The 23,429-nt window shown below is 34.7% G+C and overlaps 1 protein-coding gene across 1 annotated transcript in view; it reads right to left on the minus strand.

The window, feature by feature from the left end:
- LOC135195050 (kalirin-like) overlaps nt 1-23,429 on the minus strand; it is a 1,052,038-nt gene that overhangs the window by 630,014 nt on the left and 398,595 nt on the right. The window contains 3 exon segments of the mRNA XM_064221390.1: nt 22,149-22,239; nt 22,390-22,535; nt 22,794-23,021. Coding sequence (XP_064077460.1) covers nt 22,149-22,239; nt 22,390-22,535; nt 22,794-23,021 — 465 coding nt within the window.

A 23,429-nucleotide genomic window follows, 5' to 3' on the forward strand; every position in this document is an offset into this window, starting at 1 on the left:
ATATATATATATATATATATATATGTAGGTATATATATATATATATAAATGCATATATATATATAATAGATTATATATATATATATATATATCTTATATAAATGCATATATATATATATATATATATATATATATATAATATATATATATATAGAGAGAGAGAGAGACGAGAGAGAGAGAGAGAGAGAGAGAGAGAGAGAGCATCACGGAAGAAGTATCCGCACTGTATGTCATGAAATTTATTTTACTGAATTCTAACCCTCTCTCTCTCTCTCTCTCTCTCTCTCTCTCTCTCTCTCTCTCTCTAAATGTGCGTTTGTACATGCTTGTCAAAATAAAAGGAAGAGTTCATCGAACGAAAAGAAGAAGTTATTTACATACTGAAAAAACATTTTCTTTTACTGTTCAATTCCACCCATTTATTTTTCCCTTGAAAATCCCTTCAACCTTCCCCCGGGGCCCCCCACCCCCTCTCCGGGAGGTGCTATGACGTGTGATCTTCCCCACGACGAAAGAAATGACATTTCGTAACCATTCAACGTGAGGACGATTAGAAATCGTTCAAAAGAAAGTGAACCTAATAACTGAAAACAAAAGAAAAATGTTCAGCCCGATTCAAGGTCTGACTTTGAGCGTTGTAAAACAAAAAATATGAAGAAATCAAGAAACTACAAAGAATCAAATCAAACGATCGTATATCATTCCCTTCTGAAGCATTAATCCGCTACCAGAGACGATTCGTGTGAACTCCAACAAGCGATTTGACGAGACACTTCAACAAACTAGAGAAAAAATCTTCGCCCGCTGAAGAAGTGGGTCGTGCTATAATCTTCATTACCATCAACATTCGCACCGACCTATCATCCATCTCTTGGCACCCATGGGATGCACAGAGCCTCAATGAACTCGCGCCCTAATAATGCAACGGAACACAAGCGAACTTGATGACGCATGAAGTGCCAATGTATTTCAAGGCCTCACTGTGTGGTCTCCTAGGAACCTTCTCGTTCAATCATTCAAGGTCCTCATGCACGGGGGGCATTTTCAATCATTCAAAGGTCTTATAACTGCAAGGTGTCTCCATGGGAGACCTTGTCATTTCATGCAATGTTTCACGGTTTAGTTTTTAGGGGGTCCTTTGAATTTATTCAAGGGTACGTCTGAAAGGTCCCATGGAGACATTCTCAGTCATTCAAGGTCCCGTTCAAGGTCATAAAAAGGTCCTTTATATTCCATCAAATGGCATCACTCTAAGGATCTTTTTCAGTCACTCAACTTTCAAAGCGAGATTTCTTGGAGACCATTAATAAAATCCAAGGTGTTACTGAAAATTCCCTCAGGATACTATCAATTTCTTCAAGGTCTTGCAACAAAAGTCTCAAATTAGCTATTAATTCCCAGTTCTCAAAGGAGCCTTTTGAAGTCATTCGAATTCTCGTTCCAATGCAGACTCAAGTAGAAAACTGTTCGATGAAAACCTTTTTACATTTCTCTTACGATAAAAATTTTCTATGACGTCTCAGGTTCACTAAAATAGGAAAATACTATTCAGTGAAAAAACTGCACTAAGTTCCATTATCCTCGAGGTATTTTTACTAAAAAATAAGTGCTCCTTTCAATACAAAAAGTAGTTATAATAAATAATGTAAGATACAATCTTTAAGCAGAGTCAATTAGTTATAATAAATAATGTAAGATACAATCTTTAAGCAGAGTCAATCTATCCATAAAATATGCAATCTCTTAAAAGCGCCAAGACCAAAAAGGGATGATCAACTTCAACCCCTTTTCCAGCCCGGGCTCGGACGTTATACGTCAGGAAACAAGGCGTGATCCGACCTCCAGCTTACTCGAGGCACGTGCTAAAATCTACGGTCAAATGGAGCGTTGCTTCACCAACTAAAGTTAAAAGAAATACGCTACATTTTAATAAAATAATTCTTCTGCACTGTTTAACAGGCACATTGTTTTTTTTTTTTTTTTTACATTTTCATTATAATAAATAAATATATCATAAATATCCTATCCTAAAATTCCTGTATCTTTAGCTCGACGCAATACACCTTTTTCAGACCTTTTTAGCTTTCCTACCCCCCCTTCCCCCACAAGAACAACAACAAACAACTACAACACAAAGTAGTTTGTAAGCTTACCCACGAGTATGCAAAAAACATATACGGGGAAAAAAAGCCAAAGATTGGCAACAGAGGGAAAGAAACAGTCTTCCTCACGAGTCATGAGTAGCCAGTGCTTGGAAGCCCCAGGTCTCCCGTGGGTGAAACGGGGGATTGGGCAGGACTCATTCCTATTTGTGGGCCGCCCCTGGGGAACGGTGCCCAAATGCAATGACTTGTCACTTGCACCTGTTGCTCATTAGTGACCTGTAAAGCTTAAAACATTAATGGCGCCGGAAGTTGAACCCCTACGGTAGCTATATATTCCTCGAAAGAGGAAAACGTATAGTGGAAAATATACATAAGTTATATGAGTGAATATTTGTATCTAAAACAAATTACAAATTCATTGAGAGGAAGAAGAAGAGAGAAATCATATCAGTTACTGATACCACACTTAAATATATACAAAAATTAAGATAATGTTAAATACTCAATTTAAGGAAGAAGAAATTATGTCAATTACTGTTACCACAGTTAAAGATATAAAAAAAATAAGATAATGTTAAATACTTATTTAGACCGAAAGTACTTCTTTCTTTCTATCCCCCTAATTTTCGCAATCAGGTATTTTAAATAACTTAAACTTGCTGCTGAATCGAAAATAGAGAAAAAGACAATTCTAAACTCCAAACCGCCTAATTAATCTTCCGTGAAGACTTTCTATCAAGGACTTTCATCATTTCTAGAGTCAAGAGTCTTATAATTAATCGATTCTTATAGGATCTTCAAGTGGTGATTCTGCACGCCTTCCAGCCCGTTATAACTTCTCTCTCTCTCTCTCTCTCTCTCTCTCAGGAGATTTCCTAGGCTCTGCTACTTACTCACTCATTACGTGACTTGGCATCCACCATATAAGTTTTAATTTTAAAATCTCTAACACTGTTTGTAACTTTATCAAATTAAGACCACATCGAGCTCTGGACCCAGGATTTGTTTTTTTTATTTTTTTTTTTTTTTTAATTTTTTTTATGGCCACCTCTCTTCTTCCACGTGGAATACTTCCTCGTCGTTTTATGCCACGACTGTAATACAGGTTCTTTTCCTACGAGTGCGCGCGCACGCACACACACGACACACACACACACATATATATATATATGTATATATGTATATATATAGTATATATATATATGAGAGAGATATATATATATATATAAAGTTTGCCACTTTTTAACACTGACCCGCAGATTAAACCAAGAGAATAACTTGATGGACGCAGAATGCTACAAGAATCTCTCTCTCTCTCTCTCTCTCTCTCTCTCTCTTAGAACTAAGAACAGGGTGCCTTTCGAAAATCATGTATCACAAATCCAGTCACGTCCCACTTATGAAAGGAAAAGTGGTGATACGAAACGCCCTTCCCTTCTCTCTCTCTCTCTCTCTCTCTCTCCAAAGGTAGAAGAACTGCATGCATATTCATTTCTCATCTGTATACAGCACAAACTGCGCTACTTCTCCAAGAAACACATGAATCCAAAGGGGGTCCGGAGACCGACTTGGTTTTTTTTTCTACCAAGAATATTTCCAAAGGTATTTCTTAAACAGTCCCCTTCCTCCCTCCCCCAGATCCCCCTCTCTCGTATTAATAAAGCCCCCTGGTTATCCCCTTTAAAGTAAATGGGTGGAGTTTTTAACAAGGAGGGATTAAGGGATTGGGTGTTCCTCCCCCCCCCAAAAACTAAAAAAAAACCTTGTTGTTAGCCCATCCCAGGAGGAAGAGACATCGTGTGCTCACTTATCTGTAGGAGCAAGTTTTACTGTGCATTCACAGTATCCTAATGAGTTTGCCTAGCTTTCTTTTAAACTCCTCTTCCACACTGTTGCTATTTACGACTTCTGGTGGCAGTTTATTCCATGTGTCACATACATTGTATGTAAAGAATTTCAAGGCCACATATCTTGTATGTAAAGAAGTTCCCACAGTGGGATGTGTTGTATCTCTTCAGTTCTAGTTTCTATCCATTATTTCTTGTGGTTTTCTTTTAACGTAAATAGGTCACTGACTACTTTTGTTATGCTATTCCGCTTAGCAATAAAAAAAACTTTTTTCTTGTGTTTTCTTACAAACTCTTATTTAAGATATCTTATCTTACCAATTCTAACTTGAGATATCGTAACTAATCTCAAGGGTAAATCATCACCTTCATTTATATATATTACTGTTTTCTGTCTTTAACAAAAATGTCGCTATTACCAATTTAATATCAAATCAACGGATACTTTTAGATACATATACAAATAAATAAACAAATAAATAATTTTTTCATCTTTATTTTCTCTCGAGTGTTTTATAGTGGTAGTAATATTACTGGATGGAAGAAGATATCGTAATATACATTTATGTTCGACTGTACTTATATATATATTATCTTATTTAATATTTTTTATTAATTTTTATTATTACTTTATATATATTTATTTTTAAATATTATATTACTAAGGATATCGTAATATTAAATATAAATTTTAACAGTGGGTATTGATTCGTGCGGGTAGACGCGCATGCCTCGTGACGGTGAATTTTTTTTTTCTTAATTTTTTTGAGGTGTTTTATAGTAGTTTAATATTACTGGATGCGAAGAAGAATCGTAAATATAAATTTATGTTCGTGTACTTGCCTATATATACTATATATTTTCTATATTTATATATCATATATTATATATATATATATATATATATATATATAACATACATAACATACTAGTATATATATATAATTATATAATTATATATATATATATATTATTATATATATATATATATATATACTATATTAAGACACGACACATAAATTCTATATACGCATATCTTCTTCCATCAGTCATATTACAACACTACTATAAAAGACTCAAGAAAAATTAAGAAAAAATTAAAAAATTCACCCGTCAAGAGGATGGCGTCACCCGCAACGAATCAATACCACTGTACATTTAATCCCAGTCCTAACTGCCTAACTAAAGCTTGTGATACTTAAAGAGGGCAAACACACACACACAATGAGAGACGACAACGGGGAAGATATATTTTAAATGGAGAGATGGATGGGGATGTGATCTTCGAGGCCCCCCAGACCTGGCCATGGGGTCAGCCAAATTTTAAATAGGGGGGAGTGGGGGGGGAGAGAAATTGAGAACTTGTAAAAAAATCGGGGCCAGAAATTTTAAATTGGAAAAGAAAAATTAAGAATTTGTAAAGTTGAAAAATTTAAGCGCGAGAAAAAACCTACGACTAAAAATTTAAAGACAGAGAGAGAGAGAGAGAGAGAGAGCGAGAGAGAGAGAGAGAGATACTTACTACGATTTGAAAGGATGAGAAAACGTACAGTATATAATATATATATATATATTATATATATATATATATCATATATAATATATATATATATATACACGTGTATATAAAATATCAAATAAATATATTATATATATATATATAGATATATATATATATATATTATATATATATATATATATATAGATATGAAAATTGAAAACTACGATTAAAGGTCAGAACCGCCCACCCCTTCCCCCTCCCCCCCGCCCCAACTATGCAAAAATACCCATCGGTTAAAGACAGGCTCTCCGCTTTTCAACACCGCGTATTCATATACATTTAAAAAAGCTCCCCCATTCTGTATATATGTAGATGTGTATGAGCGATTCTCCTTTTAATTAAAAATTCCGCTTTAATTCCCCCCCACCCTTTCCCCCATTAAAAGAAAACACCATTTATAACACTAAACCTCTATTGAACAAAAAGAAAATGAAAAATGTTCGGCCTTCGCCCTGGATATGCAAAAAGACCTCTCACGATCAGACGTGAAAGGGTAATACGTAGCTCCATATGCCTCCATTACGTAACCGTGATGCTTCTTTGAACTTCACAGCACAGAGAGAGAGAGAGAGAGGTGAGAGAGAGAGAGAGAGAAGAGAGAGAGAGATTGAGAGAGAGAGAGAGAGAGAGAGAGAGAGAGAGGTTGGTTTAATCTCACACAACCTCTATTATAACAATTGAGAGAGAGCGTGAGAGTTTGATTAACAAAACCTTTATTACAGATAGACAACTGAGAGAGAGAGAGAGAGAGAGAGAGAGAGAGAGAGAGAGAGAGAGAGAGGAGGTTCATTTTCACCAAACCTTCATAACAGATGCAAAATTTCTCGATCTCTCTCCCTATTTTTCGAGAGAGAGAGAGAGAGAGAGAGAGAGAGAGAGAGAGAGAGAGAGAGAGAGAGAGAGAGAGAGAGAGATTTAATATCACAAAACCTTCATTATGGATAGGAAAACTTCTCAGTGCTCGAGAGACATCAAAGAAACGCCAAGCCATACATAAGGGTCTGATGATGACGTTTGCCGTCCATATGAACCGAGTGGAGAGATCGTCTGTCATTTCAATATTTGTTTAAAAAAAGAAAATAAAAAGAAAGATATTAAAACCTTCTGGAAATATCAATGCTTTGCCATTATTACTGCTGGATAATGACTCCTGCTGAAGCTGGATTTATCAACAGGATTTCCTGGTCATATATATAGCTAATATTTTTTTTAGATCTGAGCAGCGGATAAAATGGAATATGGGAAATATAGTAACTACACTTTTCATAATAATTCTTTCATAAAGGAATATTATTATGCATTTATAACTATACTTTATACAAGAAGAATGACTCAGCACATGCAATGTTTATAAGCATTAATATATGCATTGCAAGCATGTAAAATAACTGTGAAGAGAGAGAGAGAGAGAGGCTTACTTTCACAAAACCTTCATTATACATAAAAAATTTCGAGAGAGACAGACAGACAGAATGTTCAATTTCACATAATCTTTATTACAGATAACAACATTTCTCGACACAGACACAGAGAGAGAGAGAGAGAGAGAGAGGAGAGAGAGAGAGAGAGCGCAACACTTCCACAGAGTTCAAATCCCACCCGGTAACTTGCAAAAAAAAACCCCCCAAAAAAAAAACAAAAAAAAAAATGGGGGAGGGCTGAGTTGGCGGCGACGACCCATCAGAAACGGGGGCCAAATTCCCCCGCTCCGCCTGTGACGGGGTACACTTGCTCCAATGCACTTGAACCGCTGCACATTTTTCAAAGTCTGGCCGAAATGACAGCCCGATAACGAACGGAACAACACTATCCCTTTAAGGTTCCTCTCACGTTTAATTAACTAATCAGGAATATAGTTATCACAGGAGTAAAAAAAAAAAAATTTACCCACCATACACCGGCACCATTTCAGTCCAATTAAACTCTCTCTCTCTCTCTCTCTCTCTCTCTCTAGCTTCCCGATAACAGAAATGAGTACTGGAAACTACCAGGTTACGATCTTCTTATCTGAGTGTTGCGTGGCTCGATTTCTGCGTAGATATTTGCAAGGTAAACCGGACAGGTCGTATAGAATTATTATACAAGAGGTATGCATTCTTACGGGGATCGCTACAAAATCACATACAGGGAAGTGTTATAATACACACTATACATAAGTGAGTATATATATATATATATATATATATATATATATATATTATATATATATATATATATATAATAACCTAAAAAATATTTAATATATATATATTATATAAAATCCTTTTTAAATCCACGGTAGAAAGGTGAATTGAAACAGGACTAGGAACAAGTACTTTTGTTTTGTAGTATATTCTACATTTTCAAGTTCACACTGAAAATGTAGAATATACTACGGAGGTACTTTGTTCCAAGTCCCTATTTCATTCGCCTTTCTACCGTGGATTTAAGGATGTTCTCAAGTACGTGTTCCTTCGGCTTACATTAGATATATATATATATTATATATATATATATATATATATATTTTATATATATATATAATATATATAAAAATAAATATATATATATATATATTAATATATATATCCCCCCCATATATATATATATCGAGCTACAAATGTCCTTTAATATCTAATTCGCTCTACCTCGGAATTAATATATTTTCATATATGTTTAACCGAGGGGGAATTTATTAAGCGATAATAGAATTGGCGGCCGACAGGCGCGAACCATCGACCCTCTCAACCTTCCAGGATTGCCGATTTTCTATTATCGCTTAATAAAATTCCCCCCTCGGGTTTAATCATATATGAAAATATATTAATTCCGAGGTAGAGCGAATTAGATATTAAAGGACATTTGTAGCTCGATATATGTACATGAATCACGGTAATTTGATTGACTTGTATATATATATACATATATATATCCTTAGAAGACGGAGCTGCAGCTCTAGGTACATCTCATCAGGGGAACCATAGGGAAAGGCATCGTACTCAGGTACATTTATTTCGCCAACGTTTCACGACTCATAGTCGCATTCTCAAGGCTATAATTAAAGATAAACACACGAACATTAAAACTACGCACTGCATAATTCATAAAAATTACGCAATACTTAAAAATTCCATGAACATCAACATCAGAATGTAGAACATTTAAAAATTTATGAATCTCTTAAAACAGCAAAACATACTGAGCGCTAAAATTATGTACAGTACAGTTACATTAAAATTATTTAAAAATTACAGAAAAAAGCATACAAAAATTAAATTACACTAAAACAGTAATGCTATTCTGTACCTTATCCACTGCCCGTCCTTTGCGAGGATAAGGTAAAGAATAGCCTTACTGTTTTAGTGTTATTTATTTATTTTTAATTTTTTTATACCCCTACCATAATTTTTGTATGCTTTTTCTGTAATTTTTAAATAATTTTAATGTGACTGTAATGTACATAATTTTAGCGCTCAGTATGTTTTTCTGTTTTAAGAGATTCATAAATTTTTAAATGTTCTACATTCTGATGTTGATGTTTATTGAATTTTTAAATATTGCGTAATTTTTATGAATTATGCAGTACGTAGTTTTAATGTTCGTAAGTTTATCTTTTAATAATTGCCTTGGAGAATGCGACTATGAGTCGTGAAACGTCGGCGAAATAAATTGTACCTGAGTACGATGCTTTCCCTATGGTTCCCTGATGAGATGTCATACATATATCTATATATATATATATATATATATATATATATATATATATATATATATATATATATATATATGTATATATATATATATATATATATATATATATAGATATATATATATATATATCCAATATATATATATATATATATTATATATATATATATAGCCAATACCTATATATATATATATATATATATATTATATATATATATATATAGTATTATAGATATATATATATATATTGGATATATATATATGTGTATATATATATATATATATATATATATATATATGGTCAAGTATACAGAAAAGTATGATATTATTAAAGCATGTATATCAGAGGGTCTGCATGAATGAATTACAGCCCTGCTTAATATGGAATATTACTATTCCATGTCTGGACTTTGTTTATCGTCAGGAACGTGTACTAACATCCAGATTGATTTTGAAAAAGATAAGAGAAATATACCTCGTTGTTGCAACTAACTGCTCACAGAGAGAGAGAGAGAGAGAGAGAGAGAGAGAGAGAGAGAGAGAGAGAGAGAGAGAGAGAGAGAGAGAGAGAGAGAGAGAGAGGCAAATAACAATCAGCAAAATAAAGAATATAATACTCCAGTTAAATCCAAGGTGAAAAGATTATTATATACACATTTCTGATGCCTATAACTAAACCTATAATGAACCAAACAAAAACGTCTTTCAGTTTTCTTCGGAATATCGACAGACAAACCTACAAAATTACTATGTATAACATGTTTACTTATAAGTATTTACATTTTATTTACTCAACACTCGAGATAGGGCCTGAAAGTACTAGTGTGTTGTTTAGTACAATAAAATGTAAATACTTATAAGTAAACACGTTATACACAGTAATTTTGTGGGTTTCTTTTTCAATAAGTCTAAAATTTCACATCCGCAAAAAAAAAAAAAAAAATCACTAAATCCATTGACCTACTGGTTGACGAAATGACCTCAATATAGTAAAGTAAATAAATAAAATAAAATAAAATAAAAAATGTGGCGCAGCATCTGTAAATAAACAATACTTCAGAAAGGAAACATAGACATCGTAGGAGAAGGCATCACTGGCACTGACACCTCCATTTCGATGCAGATTCCTGGAAAGCAATTCCAGAATTCCATGAGAAATGGACCGTCTGTTTGCTTAGTTATTTTATTGTTTTTTTTTTTCGTGTAATCTATGGATGAACTGAGAACATGGCGTTTCCAGATCGTAATCTTGTTTTTTTTTTCTGGTAATGTCACCATCATCACCATACACCTGGCTAATCACAACGAGTAACTGTATTGTCCAGAAACGATTAGATTCCTTTGCAAAGTTCTACAATCGCAATTTATTGCCCGGAAATATCTGGATTCATTTGCAAAGTTTGAAGTGGATCACTCGTTTAAACATTATTAAAAAAAATGTCACTGACTGATTCGCCGCCTTGCGAATCCGCACTTGTTCTTACGAATATCCTAATCTATCACAAATTTTTTGTTTTTACATTCTTAACTTCGAACACTACACTACACTCTACTCTATCACTGAAAACAATTGCAAGAATAAAAAAAAAAAAAACTTTAGGGCACCTTGATGAGGAAACTTTTCACATTCTTCACATCACAAAAAAAATAATTTTTCTTTTTTAAAAGTTGCACGAGACGCGTAATCTTTCCTTTATTTATCACCTTCATACCCAACGAATGCCAAAAGAGGACACAGCGATGCCCACGGATGCTTCAGCAAAACACACACGCGCAAACATACACAGAAACACGATGCTTCGCCCTACTGCCGAAGAGCTAGAACAACTCTATCTCTCTCTCTCCCCAACCCGTGAGAGACGAAGGTTATCACTCTCCTCACGGGTAGGGGGGGTGGGGAGGGGGCGCTAACGCTACTACCCCCGCTGACGACGACACCGTAGGAACGCCGCTGCAGGGAAAGAGCTTCGGCTACAACACACCTGCGCCTCTGCGGGCTGTCACGGACGCGGTACAACCGACACTGAACTAAGCCATCGCCTCTCGGGCCCCCTTGTGAGCTGCCCAAGCTACCTCGCACACACACACACACACATACACACACAGTCTCTTCTCTCTCTCTCTCTCTTAGAACTCCTTTGCCACCGAAGTCTCAAAAAAATAAGCTACCTGGCACAGACACATATCATCTACCTCTATCTACGAAGAACTCCTTTTCCACCGGCCTCTAAAACAAAAAATAAACAAGCTACCTCACCTAACCACCACACACACACACACACACACACACACACACACACACATACACATACACATACACACAGTCTCTCTCTCTCTCTCTCTCTTCTCTCTCTTAGAACTCCTTTGCCACCGAAGTATCAAAAACAAAAGAAGCTACCTGGCACACACACATATCATCTACCTCTATCTAAGACTTCTTCCCACCGACCTATATATATATATATATATATATATATATATATATATATATATATATATATATATATATATATGTATATATATATATATATATATATAAAAGCTACCTCACACACGTTTACAATCTCCCTATCTCCACCTGATACCTCTCAAAAAAATAAATAAAAATAAATAAATTAATAAATAAAAAGCTACCTTTCAAACATACAATCTCCCTTTATCTAAGACCTCTTTTGCCACCGACCTCTAAAAAACAAAGTTACCTCACAAATACACACACACACACAATCGCCCTCCATCTAAGACCTCCTTTGTCACTGACTCTCATAAAAAAAAAAAAAAAGTACCTCACACAGGACACATACAATCTCCCTATCTAAAAACTCCTTTGCCATCGACCTCGAAAAAAACAAACTTAGCACAAATCACACACACACACAATCGCCCTCCATCTAAGACCTCCTTTGTCACTGACCTCTCATAAAAAAAAAAAAAAAACTACCTCACACAGACACACATACGCCTACATACAATCTCCCTCTATCTAAAAACTCCTTTGCCATCGACCTCTGAAAAACAAACTTACCTCACAAATACACACACACACACCATCGACCATCTAAGACCTCCTTTGTCACTGACCTCTCATAAAAAAAAACTACCTCACAGAGACACACACACACACACATACGCCTACATACAATCTCCCTTTATCTAAGAACTCCTTTGCTACCGACCTTTAAAAAAAAAAAAAAAAAAAAAGAAAGAAAAAAAAAAAAAAAACTGATCACAGTCTCTTATCTACAACTGCTACTTCTTTTTCACCCTCCTCCTCTTCCTTCTTCTCCTCCAACTTTGTCAAAAGAAGTTTCCCAACCACGAAGCTGCTAATAAAAACAATCAAGAACCGGCTGAACGCATACCATTACCCTGTGAAGACGATGGCGCCTGTCATCTCCAATCTCACTTTCAAATTCACCCGCTTCGTAGTAAATCGCCTGCACTGCGATGGTGTTCTCTTACTTCTCTAACTGAACAGAACAGAATACAGAATCTACGCCACGGCCAAGCACTGGGACCTATGATCTCATAGGTGTAACAGGAGGAAAAGCTCGCAGTTGCACTATGAATCAACTGTCAGGAGATGGTGGAAATGTCAAGGGGGAAGAAAAGGAACATGAACGGAGGTACAGTAAAAGGAATGAAAGGGGTTGCAGTTAGGGGTCGATGGGACGCTGCAAAGGACCTTATGTAACGCCTATAGTGCACCAAATGAGGTTCACTGACGGCACTAACCCCCCAATGGGGTTTCATAACTTGAAAAGACTAAACTTGAAGGACTAATTATCAGTCACCTCCACCTCAATTAAACTTCACCATCGTCAATCAATAATAATAAATCATCTACCTCACTGACCTTGTTTGAACCTAAATTTCAGCAACCTATCAAAAATTAATATGGTCCCCCTTGCTCTCATTACACGGCAACGCGGGAACTTCTGAGCAGTTCTATCAAGCAACCTAGTGCTTCTTCCTAATGAAGTTCTTTCAAAACAGTAATTCATCTGGGTCAAAACTACCGGGGCCTATGAAGTTTTCACGATGCAGAAACTTCCTTGGAAGTTATGACCCATTCTTTGCTTTCCACTGACCCATTCTGTTAAATTTCTTTTTGTTTTTTATACAGTCCTGGGGAAAATACGTGAAACCACCTTCTTGTCTCAACGGTAATATATAGAAGCTGAAATGTTACGGCCCACTCTTTGCCTTCCACTGACCCATTTGTTAAATCTTTTTATTATTCATTTTTTATACAGTCCTCGAGAAAATACGTGAAACCACCAGCTCCCTGTCTCAAAGGTAATAATATCCTGAAGCTAAAATCTGTAAGCCACTTGCCCCCATTCTCGTAGAAATATAACGGGTTCCCCAAATTCACCCAAACAGTGAACATCTGAACCACAACAATGACATCTTTCAACGTAAATCAAACGATGCCAGTGTGGTCTGTGTTTATCTGGCAAGGTCACTAAACTGTGTGTGAGAGAGAGAGAGAGAGAGAGAGAGAGAGAGAGAGAGAGAGAGAGAGAGAGAATAATGCTGCGGTCCGTGTTTCTCAGGGAAGGTCACTAAACTCTGTGCGTGTGTGCAGTATGAGAGAGAGAGAGAGAGAGAGAGAGAGAGAGAGAGAGAGAGAGAGAGAGAGAGAGAAATAAGCCTCTTCATCCTAGGCAAACTAAATGGTCTAGAAACACGGCAGACGGCAGTTCCACAATTCAGAGGGGGGAAAAGGTACGATTTAACTGGCGTCCATATATTCGTCTCAAAGCCAACAACCATTTCGTCCCAGTATACGTCATGATTAAGGCAACGATAAATCATACGCCTGAGCACACTCCCCCACAAAAATGAGAATTTATCACATAATTTTCAGAGAAATCTGAGAATTTATCCCACAATTTTCAGAGGAAAAATAGAGTTTATCCCACAATGATCAGAGAAAAGTGAGAATTTATCCCATAATTTTCTGAGAAAACTGAAAATTTATCCCATAATTTTCAGAGAGAAAATGAGAATTTATCCCATAATTTTCAAAGAACACCTAGAATTTATCACACAATTTTCAGAGAAAATAAGAGAATTTATCCCACAATTTTCAGAGAAAATATGAGAATTTATCCCACAATCTTCAGAGAAAAAAGGAAAATTTATTTCACAATTTTCTGAGAAAAAAATAAAAATTTATCCCACAACATTCAGAGAAAAATTAGAATTTATTCCACAATTTTCAGAAAAAACTGAGATTTTATCCAGCAATTTTCAGAGAAAAAAATGAGAATTTATCCCACAATTATCAAAGTAAAATTAGAATTTATCACACAATTTTCAGAGAAAAAATAAGAATTTATCCCACAATGATCAGAGAAAGAAAATGAGAATTTATCCCACGATTATCAGAGAAAAAATGAGAATTTATCCCACAATTATCAAAGAAAACTGAGTTTATTCCACAATTTTCAGAGAAAAAATGAGAATTTATCCCGCAATTTTAAGAGAAAAATGAGAATTTATCCCACAATTTTCAGAGAAAAAAATGAGAATTTATCCCACAATTTTCAGAGAAAAAATGAGAATTTATCCCACAATTTTCAGAGAAAAAATGAGAATTTATCCCGCAATTTTCAGAGAAAAAATGTGAATTTATCCCGCAATTTTTAACGAGAAAAAATGGAGAAATTTATTCCCACAATTTTCAGGAAGAAAAATTAAAATTTATTCTCCCACCAATTTTCAGAGAGAAAAAAAAAAAATGGAGAATTTATCCACAACAATTTTAATGAGAAAAATGAGGAACGTTTATCCCACCAGTTTATCAGAGAAAAAAAATTAGAAGTTATGCCTTAACAATTTTCAAAGAAAAAATGAGAATTTATCCCACGATTATCAGAAAAAAAAAGAGAATTTATCTCAAAATTATCAGAGAAAACTGAGAATTTATCCCAAAATGTTCAGAGAAAATTGAGAATTTATCACACAATTTTCATAGAAAATTAGAATTTATCCCACAATTATCAGAGAAATCTGATAATTTATCCCACAATTTTCAGAGAAAATATTAGAATTTATCACAATTTTCACATAAAATGAGAATTTATCCCACAATTGTCAGAGAAAAATGAGAATTTATCTCATAATTTTCAGAGAAAACTGAGAATTTATCCCACAATTTTCAGAAAAAATTAGAATTTATCCCACAATTATCACGGAAAAAATGAGAATTTATCCTACAATTTTCAGAAAAAAATGAGAATTATCAGACAATTTTCAGAGAAAAAATCAGAATTTATCCCACAATTTTCGAAGAAAACTGAGAATTTATCTCACAATTATCAGAGAAAAATTAGAATTTATCCCAAAATTATCAGAGAAAACCGAGATTTTATCCCAAAACATATTTAACAAAAACATCAACCCTTTGAGAAGGAGACTTCAGATCTTGACAGCTTTCTTGACACGTGTAGATTAGTGTGATACCTTCTTCTTCTTATCCTTCACCCCTCAGATTATCAAAGAGATAAAGAAAACGAGAAGAAGAAAGAAGACGGAAAATAAAAAAAAAAGATTACCCTTCTCTGTCAGCGTCAAATCTTCCCCTCGCCTCTTTTCTTGCATAAAAGAATGATCAATGACTTATCATAAAAAGTAGAAATATTCGCCAATAAAATGGAAGAGACCATTTACGCACATGACGTGGGTTGGGGCACGGAATTGACCTTCAAAAAAATAAAAGTTTGGTCTCATCAAGGAGAATATTATTAGGAACCTCCAAAAACAAGATGGGTCCCAATTGGGTATTTTTCATGACTTTTATTAGGTCCACTTCAAGAAAGAAGTCCTTTGTTCGAAATGACTGACTTTTTGGGTGCTTTACACACAAGCGTATTTGCATGAATATAAGAACGGACATTATATCTATCTATCTATCTATCTATCTATCTATCTATCTATCTATCTATCTATCTATATATATATATCTCTATATATATATATATATATATATATATATATATATATATAAACTCCTTGAGTATAACTTATAATACCTCAATAATCAGTGGCTAAGAGTTAAATGCAAGTGAGGAACTGTGAGAGAGAGAGAGAGAGAGAGAGAGAGAGAGAGAGAGAGACAGGGGGGGGGGGAGGGGGGGCGAGAGGGGATGAGAGAGAGAGAGAGAGGCCTGTGTAAACGAACCAATCGATACAATGTAATAATCTGCACTTGTTTACCTCTCAAGTGAGAGAGAGAGAGAGAGAGAGAGAGAGAGAGAGAGAGAGAGAGAGAGAGAGAGAGAGCTCATCAATAACGAACACAAATACTTCACAAAAACCAGATCATATCGTTAGTCTTTCTTTCACTTAATGTAAAGCTCTTTTTACTACGATTGCATGAGACCCTCTCAATAAACTTTCAATTTGTCGCTTAAGTAAACGTTTTCAGCTCAGGCCGATATATCTTGAGAGAGAGAGAGAGAGAGAGAGAGAGAGAGAGAGAGAGAGACGCATAGTATCTGCACAACGACGCTTTAGTGAACACGGATCAAAGGTAGATCAGTCGTGAAACCTTCCACAGAGAGAGAGAGGAGACCGAGGAGAGGAGGAGAGAAGAGAGAGAGAGAGAGAGAGAGAGAGAGAGAGAGAAGGGGGGGATTAAAAGTGCTCCAGTGAGGATTACCTTTTGAGGATTACCTTTAGAAAACATGGAACAAATCCATCATCTTTTTTCATTTTTTTAATAATTTCTCGAGCGAATCGGAAATTCAAACTGCGTGGACGTGAAAGAAAATAAAGCTATCCCTAACTAAGCTGTGAAAAAAAAAACAAGAAGCATCCCTCCGAAACCATTATTTAAAAAAAGACAGAAATTGAAACAAATTCAAACAAAATTCAATAAGGGACTTTTAAAATACCCCTCTCGCTTGCAAAAAAAAAAGAAAAAAAAGAAAAAAAAGCACCAATTAAAACAGATGAACTTTTAATTCTGCTTCTCTTTCATCTGTAAAATTAAAACCAGCCACTGGATGAATGCAAAATGCAAATTGTCGCGGTTTTAATTTTTAATTCCGGCAATTTTCAATTAGGAGATAATATACATCGCCCAAAAGAACAGTAGAACGAATGATTCTTTCTTTATATTAAAATGTCTGTGTTCTTTTCTTTCTTCTGTTTAATACCTTATTATTTTATAACTGAAAACAGACTCATAATCTTTTATAATAACTGAAATTAAAATATTTTCTTATAAACTGAAATCAAAATATTTTCTTAAATAATTTTCTTATAACTGAAATCAAAATATTTCTTTTAACTGAAATCAAAATATTTTCTTAAAAGTGATATCAAAATATTTTTTTAATAAATTTCCTTACAACTGGAACCAAAATATTTTCTTTTAACTGAAATAAAAATATTTTCTTAAAAAACCGAAATCAAAATCATAATTTTCTTCAACTGAAATAATTATATTTTCTTATAACTGAATTCAGTATCATATTTTCTTTTAACTGAAATAGAAAATCACATTTCCTTATAACTGAAATCAATATAAATTTCCTTTGAAATGAAATTAATATGAAAAATTTTCCTCAAAACCTTCATCAGAATCAAGAACTATTACAACTGAACTCAAAACCATATTTTCTTAAAACTTAAATCAAAGTCACTATCTAAATTTTCATATATATCCTCCTCCGGATAACGTCGTATCTCACCATACGTCAACAATATATAAAATATAAAAACTCAGCTTTTGGCAAATAAAATTAAAAAAGTATTATATGCATTTTCATTTCAACGGTAAGGTGTTTTCATTTGAACAAAATCCTAGGATTGTCGCGGTCAGAATAAAAAATAATCCAGCTTGAGGTATACTGGGGTAAATTGAACAGCTGCTCGTCATATCCCCCCCCCCCCCCCCCCCTCTCTCTCTCTCTCTCTCTCTCTCTCTCTCTCTCTCTCTCTCTCTCTCCTCACCGAAACTAGTTCAAACGCTGGGTTATTCCAACCAAAATAAAGCACTTAGATTCTATTCACGAATCCTAAACCGTATATATCTTATCCGAACACAAAAAATTTTTCTTATAAAAAGAAGGGTGTCGTAACAATGAACAACGGGCTTATCATCTACAAGCTTGTAGTTCAAGAATGAAACCTACACTTAAGCTTCCTTAACAGCACGTCAGCCCTTCTTTTTTTTATGGTTCCTTCTAGACAACACGCATAAACGGCAAACTTTTAATACCGTATCACTTATAAATAAAAGCTATTCGTATAATAAAAGTGGTCATGAGTGAATAATGCTAATTTTAGCCATCGCATCAAAAGGCCCGTTCCATTAACCTCTGTAGTACACTTTAGTGATCTCTTTGAGCTGTTAATTATAATTGAAGGTAAAAAAAATTGTCATAAATTCGTAAACATAAATGTGCGATTAATAACATTTTCTATTTACAATATGCATGATATCTACTTAAAGCTGGTTAAATCAAGAAAAAAAATATACAGCCGTTTTAAACCAAGAACATCAATCAAAAGAATACACACAACCTTTCGAAAGTGGAGCTTTTATAAAATAAATAATACTTTTTATTTTAATATTCAAAGACGTAAAATGAATTTTTCACTCTTGTTCAAATATCGAAAAGAAAAATACCCAACCGGTGCGAGACGAACTTTAGTATACGTACAATAACCACGGCCTCAGGAGGCTTCCATTCGCTCTCTGGACCAGAAACGACCCAAAACATCGTTCCTTTTTTTAGGTAAGTTTCTTGAATAGTGGCTGCTTCGGATGACCAGCCTATTCAGTGCTGCCAGATACTGATCGATTGGATGCCACATCTAATGAACTGGACTAAAGGGGATTTGTAGTGTTACCAGATAGTCGATTTTATATAATTAAAGAGGAGTTGTAGTGTTACCACATAGACGATTTTAAATAATTAAAGGAGAGTTTTAGTGTTACCAGATAATTGATTTTGTATAATTAAAGGGGATTTAGTAGGGTTACCAGATAATCAATTTGATGTTACATCTAATGAACTGGATTAAAGGTGATTTGTAGTGCTACCAGATTAAAGGGGATTTGTAGCGTTACCAGAAAATCGATTTTGTACAATTAAAGGGGATCTGTAGTGTTACCAGATAGTCCAGTTGATGCCACTTCTAATGAGCTGGATTAAAGGGGATTTGTAGTGTTACCAAATAATCGATTTTATATAATTAAAGGGGAGTTGTAGCGTTACCAGATAATCGATTTTATATCATCAAGGGGATTTTCAGTGTTACTAGACAGTCGATCTGATGCCACACTTTACGAACTGGATTAAAGGGAATTCGTCTTCAGCAAAGAGATAAGAACATGAGTACCAATTTCAACACGGGCGTTCCACGCAAGCAATGAATACAGAGATAAAAGGTCTGAATTTCGCACTGGCCCATTCCTGTCATTGACAACTGTCAAAAACTGTCAAATCGGTTTCTTGCTGTAATGGAGCAGCCACCCTGTGGAAGTTGGCCAATTGGAACTTCCGAAGTTGAAGAGAAGATACAACGCATTTCTACCCTAAAATAGTTCTCTTCGTATTTTAATCATTTACTTAAATTTTAACCATTTATTTCATTTATTTTCTCATTTCTAAAAACTGATCTCTTCTTTCTATATCTCCTATTACCTTCTGTTGCTTCTTTCAAATAAACGCCATATTCTTTGGAAGTTTGATCTGCAAATCAATGCCCCCCCACACTATAAGTACCTTCCAGTCAAATTGGAGGGCTGTGATACACCAAAAAATTGAATAAATAAATAAATAATAATAATGGCAAAACATATTACAACTGAAACTCGCTACTAGCAAAGTACCCAAAGGCACAACCATAAAAAAATAAAGACTAGAAATAAAACTTAAATTGTTTTTGTATATTACCCAAAGGAGAAGTCAACCCCATTAAAAAATGAGTTTAGCTTTTGAAATACGAGATTACAGACGGCATTTTTTAAAAGACAAATCCCGAGGGGAGCTCACAGTTTTCCACTCTTCAATAACTTTGATCGTCAAGTGATGCACATGGATTTGCATATAAAGTGTACAAACGCAATAATTGCATAAAGATGTGGAAATATCATTAAGGGAATGGCACTGCTATTACAAAAGGACATCAAGTGTCTCCATTGTCAAAAAATCTTGGCAGCTTAATTTTTCCAACTATTTCTATTCGAATTCAAGATGCATGATAATTTCACTAAAAATCGAGAAATTAAAACAATAGAACGACTAAGCCTGTTTAAGAATGCTAGATTTACTTTCTGTTAGGTTAAACAACAACAGAGGAATAAGGAAATATTTAGTAAGATAATTAGTTACTTGTCGAATTAAATTATATAGTAAAATAATTACAGTTAAATTCTTAATTAAATAATATAACCCGGTTGAAGAAAATACGTAAAAACAATTAACCTAAAATGCTATTAATAAAAACAAAGTGAAAGGAATTAAAAAAAAACTTGACATATTAATGAAAAAAGATAACAGTAATTTTTAAAAAATCCAGCTGCCTAGTCTATAAAATAAATGCGAAATGCCACTCAAAACAAATAGCGTTTGCAGACGGAAAAAAAGAGAGAAAAAAAAAAAGCAATATCTCGTTATCGAAAAAAAAATAAAGATGAAAAAACTTCCGCTGACAATTGCAGTCATAAAACTCTGGAGTCACTGACAGATCACCTTTTACCGCGGCATCTGACCTTTTCCCCCTTAAAAGTCAGGTAGGGAGATTTACCACTCAACGATCACAAACGCTAATACCCTGTTATACGCGATTCTCGGAATCTTCACTCCTGCAGCACTACGGAAAAAATAAATAAAAAAAAAACTAACTAACAACAAAGAAACAACAAACAGTTCCCTAATAAAACTCCTAGTAAATAGCATTCTGGATAAATAAAGCAGGGAGGACAAGGTTAACGCCAGCACCACACTCTTTTAGTCTTCACTGGCTTATGGAAAAGTTGTAAGCCTCATAACTAAGGATGGCTACTAAATTGGGAATTTTTCATCTAAACATTCCTCCTCTCTAATCTCCCACCAAAGTTATTTGCGTAAATTATTCGGTAGTTTCATAAAAGTAAAGAGAACAGTGTAAATTAACGGTTATCTGGCCACCACTGTAAACACACACACACTACTGTGTATATCAAATTCACATAATGGATGTGAAGTGTGCATATTGAATATGAACAGAAGAAAAAGGGCGGAAATTGAATACGTGTATGAAAGGTTCGTGTCAAGACTGCACATGGCATACGAGGAATGAAAAGGGTTCGAAAGGTGAAGATACCCAGAAGTGGTAAAAATGCTAGTGTAGGTGAAAGGTTGAGCAGTGTTTCGTAATGGTTTGGTCAAGTGGAAAAAACGGCAGTAGATTGGTTGGTCTGCTATTCGTTAATACTATGAAGGAAGAGAAATAAAAGGCTTAAAAAGTTTTGGACAGAAGAAGTACAGGAGATGAGGGGCCTCAAAATCCTGAGAGCATGACAGTTCCTGCAAGACAGGTGAATGGAGCAGTGCGTAAGACGTAGGGGGTTTTTGACATACTGCTGATGAACCTTCTCTATTGGTATATGAGGTGTCTAATGTTTCAGTTTCTCCACCCGGTTGCCATGACAGGTTCTAATCCATACCTACTGGTACCATATTACATCATACTACATTAGAGAAGCTTATTTCAAATAACAATATGTAAATACATTCTGGGGAGATGAAAAAACTTACCGTTTTTTATTCTGGGCAGGCAGGAGGAACGATGTGCAGATGTTGACGATAAAATTTGGTGAAACGTTGACAGCAAAATATCTCCCCAAAATGTAAAAAGCAAGAGTATAACAGGTACCAGTGAAAGTAATTCAAACGCAGAAACTAGTTCTTCTCTAACATGACATCCCTTTGCACTTACCTTATCGGAGTCTGTGTTCGAAGAGGAATATGATGCTAGAGAGTTGCGGTCGGTGTTCTCCGCATTCTCATCTATAGAGTCTTCCAAGTCCCTGTTGAGAGAAATTTTACAAGTATTAAAACAAACTTTATAACTATAATCTGTATCTATAATTCACTTCCACAACTGATTCACTTGTACCTTGACGTACAAAAGACTATAATAATATTTCAATACGTAATGAAGTGTTCAGCCCCAATACCTGCTAGCACGGTTTTGTTTGGGAGTCTTGGCAGGGGATTTGGCAATGTTAGGTAGAGCTGAGCTAAGGTAAGTTTCCTGAATGACTTCTCTCAGTTTTCTCACCCAAGTCTGCTTCAGCTCTAGTGTGTTAGCTCGTAAAATCATCTGAAACAAAACAAAAAAAAGAGGGGTGTTTACAACTCAATGTCAAAACTATCTAAAAAGGCAATACACCCCTAAAAAATTAACAATAATTCTGCAAAATTTAAAATTAAATCTAGAATAACAACACTTAAAAATAATGCAAGAATACAACAGAAAATATATCACTTGTCAAATATTATATCTCAATTTTTATGATAATGATTGGTAAGTGTAATGTCAAATTTATAAGATAAACATGACAAAGGTCTGACTGCTTACCTTTCCATCACTAACTCCAGTTCTTGCTGTCCAGACAGCAAATTTGCATTCATCTCCTTCTATGTGTTCAGTTACTCCAAGCTCCGAAGTAACAAGGCGTTGTTTATATACGTATTTAGTTTTATTTCCTCCTGGATCTCGCACTTCTTTAGAAAATAACAGGTACAGATCAAAAAGGAATATGTGACGATCACGGCCTTTTCTGATAAGCTGACGAGGATCCCAAACCTACAATGTTAATTAAAAGGCATTATATCAAACCATAACGCTTATTTACACATTCTAATTTAACAGTATAAACTAAGAATGCAACAATTGATCATCCAATGCAAGCAGCCAAGATAAAGTGCAGGAGTAGTACTGACTCAGTTTTCTTATGTTTAGAGTGTTTAGCAGCTGAACTGAAGCCCATTTTCTTTTACCACAGGACTGCTTAATTTCTTCTACCTACAGTATACCATTTCTTTCACCAGTGTCACCTTCACACTGGATTCTACATGTTAATGTAATTACTTTCTGCCATGGCCAGTCTCTTGAGTCCCAACCTCTCATTTTCAAGAATCTTTCATTAATAGTCATTCTTTGTGTTTATGGAGAAAAAGCTTGTGCAGTCATTAAAAACTGTCTCAAAAAAGT

Source organism: Macrobrachium nipponense, chromosome 20 (assembly GCF_015104395.2).
Source record: "Macrobrachium nipponense isolate FS-2020 chromosome 20, ASM1510439v2, whole genome shotgun sequence".
In the NCBI taxonomy this organism is placed as follows: Eukaryota; Metazoa; Arthropoda; class Malacostraca; order Decapoda; family Palaemonidae; genus Macrobrachium; species Macrobrachium nipponense.